General features: G+C 37.8%; 1 protein-coding gene across 1 annotated transcript in view; it reads left to right on the plus strand.

Annotated features, from left to right (window-relative positions):
- Positions 1-7823, plus strand: part of piezo2 (piezo-type mechanosensitive ion channel component 2) — a 149959-nt gene that overhangs the window by 30088 nt on the left and 112048 nt on the right. Inside the window, exon 3 of the mRNA XM_015391514.1 lies at positions 1021-1146. Within this exon, the coding sequence (XP_015247000.1) occupies positions 1021-1146 (126 nt within the window). The remainder of the gene's footprint in view (positions 1-1020; positions 1147-7823) is intronic.

A 7823-nucleotide genomic window follows, 5' to 3' on the forward strand; every position in this document is an offset into this window, starting at 1 on the left:
TCCATCCATCCATCCATCCTTTTATTATTTGGTCCACCCATAAATCTGTTTGTCCATCAATCAAAGACTCAGAAATCTGGGAATTTAACTTTGAAAATGTTGAAGCTTGGCTTTAATAATAAATAGAAACAGTTAGTAGAAGCTGGGGGCTCGGCGGTAGTGCCTCAGTTTAGTGGGGATGTTGTACAATACCACACTAAAAGCCCCCCAGGCGGACGCTTTAAACTTAATGAGAAGAAAACTTTACCAGAGTATAAACCACTAGATCTGAAAATTTAGATATGTATGATAGCCTAATCTAGGAAGATGAACCATGAAAACACTCAGCAGGCTGCAAATTATTTAGGAAGTTGTCAAAAAAATATCAATAGATGTAAAAAAACATTTTTTAAATGAGGTTGAGTGGTCCTACGTCAGGGAATTATCACCACAACAAATCCTGAAATTATCCCAAATACCTGTAGGTGCTCTATAAAGTAACCATGTGTTGAACAGCTGTGGCAGCTTTGCTCTACTACTCCAGCTACTCTGTTTTTTTTTGTTACCTTCATTAACTGGCGAAGAAGTAAACTCATTCTAAATCCCTTTGGTTTTTAAAGTCGTCAGACGGCAACGTCAGACGGTCACCGAAAACCAGAACCAAAAAGCGGTGGTGAATAAAAGCTGGTTCTGCTTCTCTGACAATAAATTTCAGACTTAAATGCCTTGTGGTCCACCAGAATGTTTATTTAACTTTTCTAAAGAAATAAGCTGCGCTCAGTGATCGCAGTGCCAGCTTTTTCTATCCGTATATGTTTTGTAATCCCAGAAAAGTCTCCTTTGGCTCGCTCCCAGTTGCCCCTTAAACAGCTTCTCAGTGTATGGTACATAATATCAATAGAAAACAGCTGTAGGTTTTTAATGCATTCCTCAATAACTGCTGTGTAAAAACTTTGAAATAGTGAGAACAATTTTAGAGAAAGTTCTCAAACCATCGTTGCATGAACGTGTTGAACCCACTCTGCTCATTCTTCTGTTTAGGCCAAACAGGTCATCTGCTGCAGTCCCTCTGCTTCACCAGTATGTCCTTCCTGCTGCTGCACATCATCTATCAGATTACCATCAACAGCCTCCTGGCTGGGAACTCCATCTCCTCTGACTTCAACTGTGAGTACACTGGAGCTTTTGTGGCCGAAGCTTTAAGTTATATGGTGTGCAGAAGAATTAAAGCACAACTCAGGATCTGAGAGGAAGTAACAGAGCGGAGTAATGGAGGGTTCTTAGACTGCTTTTGTCGCTTTTAAAGAGAGATAAAAAAGCATCTTAGTTTGATTGGCCTGCAGATAGCAATTGTTTGTACATTTTCCTAGTAATGCTAAGGTACAGCTAATGTTTTAATTTGGTTTAAGCTGACTCCAGATATTGGTGGTTAGTGCCCCCGGTGGAAATCTGCAGTTTTGCCACATACTTGTTCATGTCAGACATATGTGTCCCATTAATCCTGCAGACCAGTTTCTGTCTGAACTCTGACCTAAGCAACTGATGTGGTGTCCGTAAAGAGGGTGGAGCTTTTCAACAGCCTGAAGCCAAAAAGAGTTTTAAAAAAAAGTTGTTGTTTTTTTGAAATATGCCCATTATTATCATATAGTTTCTACAACTTTTTGTGACTTTTAGACCCCTTTAAAGAATTTGCTGGTCATTTTCCTGGGACTCTTAAGCTGCAATCTACCTGCAAAGTACTTTGAATACATAAAGGCCACTTCCTGTAACACATAAGTTAATGGATCTGATAGGTTACCTTTCGTGCAACTTTTAAAAGAGCTATGGGCTTCAGCCTCTGAATCATTTGGTTTTGCTGTTTCTCTAGATATTATAGGCCCCCCTCTGAAACAAGAAGGGTATTCTTCTTAGACATACAGTTTACTTCCCCTGGATGTGAAAGGTCACCTTCTGTCATTTTTATAAACACTGTTTTAAAACTTAAAGGGTACATTTGGAAACTTGATAAGGGATCATACAGGATACATTTAGTGGTATTAAAGGTTATCCTCCTAACCCTGAAGGGTACTTCCTATCCGTTTTAATTTGCAGAACCTGCAGATTACTTTTTCTGAAGCTTTTTAACTAGGCTTTACAGGTTCCTCCCAGTTTTACAGTGTCCTTGAACTAAAAGGGAACACTATGGACAAGGCGTAAGCTCAGAGGGGGCTGTGCCTGTTCTGTAGCTGGTTCCAAACTCTAGAGTCTGCAAACCTCTAGGGTTTCCAAACTTTTTCATATTCAGGATGTAAATGTCTGTTGATTTTATGTTTTCTCTTATTTTCTGTATGTTACTTATTTTTTTTTTTTTACATTGTTTTCATTACATTTTATTGCATTTAATTGTGTATTTATTTCTGCTTGGGTATTCTACCCCCATTTTCCTATCAGTTACTTTCCTTGAACGCATAGTTTACATTTTTGTAATATACAGGTAGCTTCTCCAAATGCTTACAGCCACATAACATATAGTTTATGATGAATTGAATGTTTACTTTCTGCAGGTTACAGTTTGCTTTTTATGAAACCTACAGGTTACTTGTGCAAACCAATGGGATATTTGTTCTGGAGCTTACAGGTTGCTTTCCTGGAAGATACAGACTATTCCTCTGAAATTTAATTATAACTTACAGTACTGTAAAATTATCCAGTTCTATGATCCGTAACCCTTTCCTACATTTAGTTTACTCTCTTGAACCATACTCTGATGTAGAAACCAACCTGTTATGAATAGAGTAAGCTACTCGCTCAATGGTGGAAAGGTGTTAATAGCTGGCCTCTGGGCTTCTCAAGAGATGGGGTATCCAGTTATAAAGTTTGAATGTGTCTAGACGGGGACACAGCCTGACCTTGTGCTCTAATGGCTTGTTCTTTCTAATGAGGGCAGATTGCTTTGCTTAGTAGATTCTTGGCAGAAGTGAGGGAGCAGAATGAACTTTACCACCTCAGGCGGAAACACAGAGCCGTTCAGAGAGCACAGGCTAAATATGCTCTTTATTACAGGATTCTCTGGGGCAGTGAACTTTTTTTGGCGGATCATAAATCCTGTCTACTTTATCTCACGTTGCAATATCCCTTCAGTGACATGATATGTTATGTTTCAGTTTGGGAATTTATTACTACATTTTTTTGGTCATATCTTCTTCTCCCCATGAGTTATTTATACAGTATATACTGAGTTTTGTGTGAAAGTACTTCCCCCCCTTAATTCCTTGTTTTTTTCTGTTTTTTACAGCTAAATTGTTTCATTTAAACTATTTTTAAATATCACATTGAGATAAGGTTTTTAGTGATCATTTCATTTTTTATGGAAAAACTATCCAAGCCAGCTTGGATTTCTGTGAAAGAGGACATTCCTTTAAATTCAAGAAGCTGATGAGTTTGCAAAAACTTGAATATTCTTTTTTTTATTTTGCTGTGGAGGTGTCTTGGCCCACAGCTATTTATAGGACTGTTTAAATTCAGTCACAATTGGGTTTTGAGCAGATTGGCATGTCTAAGATTGCATCACAGTATCTTAATTGGATTCCAGTTCAGACCTCGACTGGATTTTTTAATTTAAATTTTTTTTTTTTTTTTTTGAGCCCTTGAAAACTGGCTTGACCATTTGCTTTAAATGTCTGTCCTTCAGCACAATATAAGCGCACAGGACTCATTGTTTAGTCTCTTACGGAAAGTCATGCAGGTCCCAAAGTAGCTACAGTAATGGCTCCTAAACATTATATTTCAGCCACCAGGTTTGACTATTGGTATGATGTGTGGTTCTTCTAACTTATAAGTTCTTACTTGGAGGCAATTTCTGAAAAGTAGAATCATAACACTGACCTTGAATGATGTGGATTATGTCTGCAGGGCTTTGTATGTTGTTCTGGGTTCTCCTGGGGCCTCCTGTCTTCAATGTGCTCTTGGAGTAAAACTAGCCGGTTGGTAACTTAGGGACAGGGCTGAGCAGTCTAACCTGGTTTCTATATTTTAGACAATAATACTCTATACTTCTGCTTGCTGGAGTCACAGACTCTCAGAAATAACTCAATGTTCATAAGCCATGGCATTATATGTTGCTTTTTGAGAAGTTTTAGCCTAATTCCAGCTGTCATACAGGTTGTAGTTAAGAGGTTTCTCATTTCACTAATTATGTGCTGACAGAGTATTTAGCCAGTGTGTAATTAGTGAACTTCATAGTTCTTAAAAAACAAACAAACTGGTAATCACAATTCAGGATTTTATATGGGGGCATTTATATGGGGTGGGTTGGGTTAATGTTTTACTCTTAATAAATCAAACAAAGGTTTTTCTATATTTATTGATAGTATCTATAGTGATATATTATTGATTAGTAATATTGTCTGCTATAAGCAGCATTTTCATGATGTACACATACAAAAAGCTGCAACATTAATTAATGTTGCAGCTTTTTTATGTGTATTTACTGCATTACCACCAGGTTACAGGCTTATAGTGCCTGCATTATACTGCTGGTTTTCACAAAGCACATATTCTTTTCATAATCTTCTTCTAAGGAGTTAGAGTTTCTTGTAATCTTTTAAATTTGTTTTAGATTTCAAATCCTCCAGGCTTTATTTTAAGATGCTAATGTTCTGTCGGGTTCTTGTGCCTGACCTTACCTCTACCTCTTGTACCTTTAGAATGCTCAAACCCTCTGGCAAAATACAGGGGGAAAAAAGCAGCATTCTCAGGATACAGAAACTATTAATATATACTATACTGCATCTAAAAGTCATGCAACTATTAATATAAAAAGGGAATGTCTTTTATGTTGCATCTAATGGTCATCAGATCTCATTTTATCTCTGTAGGCTTATGTCAAACAATTTGTATATATATTTTTTTAGATTGTAAAAGGAAGTCTGACGTTATGCTTGTGCTATTTCTGACTAGATGCCTTATCTTAGATTTCTGTAACCTCCTTGACACCCTTTTCCTTTTGGCAGCCAAGTATTAATGTGGAGTCCTCCTTTTTAAAATGGTTATCCTGTCTCTGGATATCTTAGCAGACTTTACTGTGTTTTTAGCAGCCAAAAAAACACAAGATTTCTGCGCTAAGCTGAGTATGAACCAGAAAAAACTTGACCCTCAGACGGTCAGGGCAGGTCAAGCAATGGTCACCAGATGAGCCATAGCCGACTTCCTTTGGAGTCATCTGTCTTCCCTATGTACTGACTTGACACGCACAGAGCTGCATTTACAAACTGTTTGTATTAACTGTGAAGGAGGACCAGATGGGTGGAGTTTGTTACATTTCATGTTGACTTAATTGCCCACAGAGTAAAATTATCTCTCTGACTTCCAGATATTTTCCTGCAATTGTCCATACTTTTTGGTGGTCATTGTCCTATAATGCTGATCTCCAGATACCTACAGTAATAGGCTAGAAGGTTTAAACATGACATGCTCAAATGTTTACCCTTCGTGTTGTCACTGTGTAAAAGGGTGCAACTGGCATTCAGCCTATACAGAGATAGAGGAGAGTACAAAAAAATGCTTTAGCAAGGTTTACAGTCCGGGAAGCAAGAAGGTTGTTTTATGATGCTGACATAAAGTCTGTAGGACAGGCATTTCCGGTACCCGGTTGGGATGAAACGCTGGCCCTGCCTCGACAGACTGAAAGTCTCTCAATCTCTTTCAGAAGTCTCCATGCTGAGCTCAGTTCGTTTTACACAATATTCCCCCTGTCATGCTACGGATCAGACTGTACCTCATTTTACCTCTGGCATTCCTGTAGCATGAAGTCACACTCAGAATGGGGGGTTTCCTCCCACACCTGAAGGTTTAGAGTTGGCAGGGAGAAATTACGTGTTGCAGATGTTTGGAGCTGGAAAACTTTTAAACAGACTATGATTTGCTTGTCGTCACTGGATTTTATTTAAACATTTGAATGGAGTAGTTTGACTGTGGTATTTAAAACAACACAGAAAAAAAACCTTATCCTTATCTGTGGAGCTTTCTGTGTTTCATCTTGGCTGTTTTAGCTTTTGATGACATTTTATTTTCCACAACTGTGCTTTTTGACCCAACACACTCTTTTTCTTATAGTGTATGGGTTTAAGTAGCTCTAACTAATTTTGTTCCAACACCAGGTGATTTTTCCGAGCCTTGCAGGTTATTCTTACTTTCTTCTCTTTTTTTACTGCAAAAAGTCAAATGTTATCATATAGAACGTAAAGGCTACTTTCCAAAATTGTAAAGACTCATTTCTGAAACACACAGGTTACTTTCTGGAACTTAAAGGCAATGTTTCTATAACACATGCGTTTGTTTCTGGAGCTAACGGGTTATATTCTAAAACTGAAATTAGAGATGTCCCGATCCAGGTTTTTGCACTTCCGATCCGATACCGATATTGTTTTTGGACTTCCGATCCGATACCGATACTGGCCGATACCAGCCTATCCGAGCATGTATTTAAGTTTAAGTTTAAGTATTTAGCCTTAGTTGTAAGACTCATGTTGAAAAGGGTTTTAGTACTCTTGATAACATCTAGCCAGCTGAATTAGGTGAGATTGAATAAAACACAATGATTGGTAACAACAAACTTACCTGTTTATTAAGAGATAAACACAAACTGGACAAAATAATGAATAGCAATCTAATATTGCACAGTGAGCAGTAAAACCGTAAACGGTTAAAGGTGCAAGTATTACTGTAAGTTTTAATAAAAATGCAAAACAGACAAGAGTGGAAAGTATTCTATTAACTTAGAATCAGGACTTTACTCTTGAAAAAAGACACTGCTTAAAAAAAAATCTGTGCAAATAATAGTGAACTATTACACAAAAATGCCTTATACTCCCCAATCTCCTCCACACCTAGTCTCCATCTACACATCGTGCAGGATAAAATAATCCCACACGGCTGACATTTTCCCCGCTATCTTCCAATTCACCTGTTTTAATAGTTAGGCCGGGAGACAGACCCAAAAAGACCTGTGGGTGTGTTGAAGGTGTTCTGGAAAATGCGGACCGGATTCAGGGAAAACTGGTGCAAAATAGTGGAATGGATCGTTTCAATCGGCGAAACTGGAAAATACGGACCCGATTTTTTTTAAAAAACTGGATCGGCAGTCTGGATCGGCATTTTTACATGCTTTGCCGATACGCATTTTTTTGCCAATATCGGCGTCCGATCCGATACGTGGATCGATACGTGGATCGGATCGGGACAAGCCTAACTGAAATACTAGTTTATAAAACACATCAAATACACTGAAGTTTACAGGATACTTTCCTAAACTCTAGTTAATAGTTTTCAGCTTAAATCTCTTTCCTTTTCTTTATCTCACTGCTTTATGGATCTTAGAGGTTACTTTACTGGACCTGAAGATTAAGAGCCTGTTTTTTTAGATATCAAAACCCATTTTCAGGAACTCTCTGGTTACAGTACTTACAGTCTACCTGCGTTATTATTAACATTTTACTTTATATAAGTTACTGTGTCTATATGATTCCATATAGACACAGAATTCCATTCTTTGATAACAGTTGGCCACAGTAAGCTGAAAACTACATGAAATTCTGCAGAGTTTGCAGAGTTTCTATTCAATGCTTTGTAGTTTTCACAGCAAAAAAGAACTGTGGTAAAATTAAATTCAATGGGAAGAGATTGCAAAGGAAACTGGGAAGTTGTTGGTGTGGTAATTTGAACTGTTGCTCCTTATTTCCCCTGGGAAAGGATGTGAATGTCTCCATTATGTCTGTAGACTATCTTACTTTTGCTAAAGGTGCCAGAAGTATGTACAAAAAGCTTTCCCTCTCTTGATTTAATTTTTAGTGCTGGTCATTAGTGAT

Source organism: Cyprinodon variegatus, unplaced genomic scaffold (assembly GCF_000732505.1).
Source record: "Cyprinodon variegatus isolate N-32 unplaced genomic scaffold, C_variegatus-1.0 Scaffold545, whole genome shotgun sequence".
NCBI lineage: Eukaryota > Metazoa > Chordata > Actinopteri > Cyprinodontiformes > Cyprinodontidae > Cyprinodon > Cyprinodon variegatus.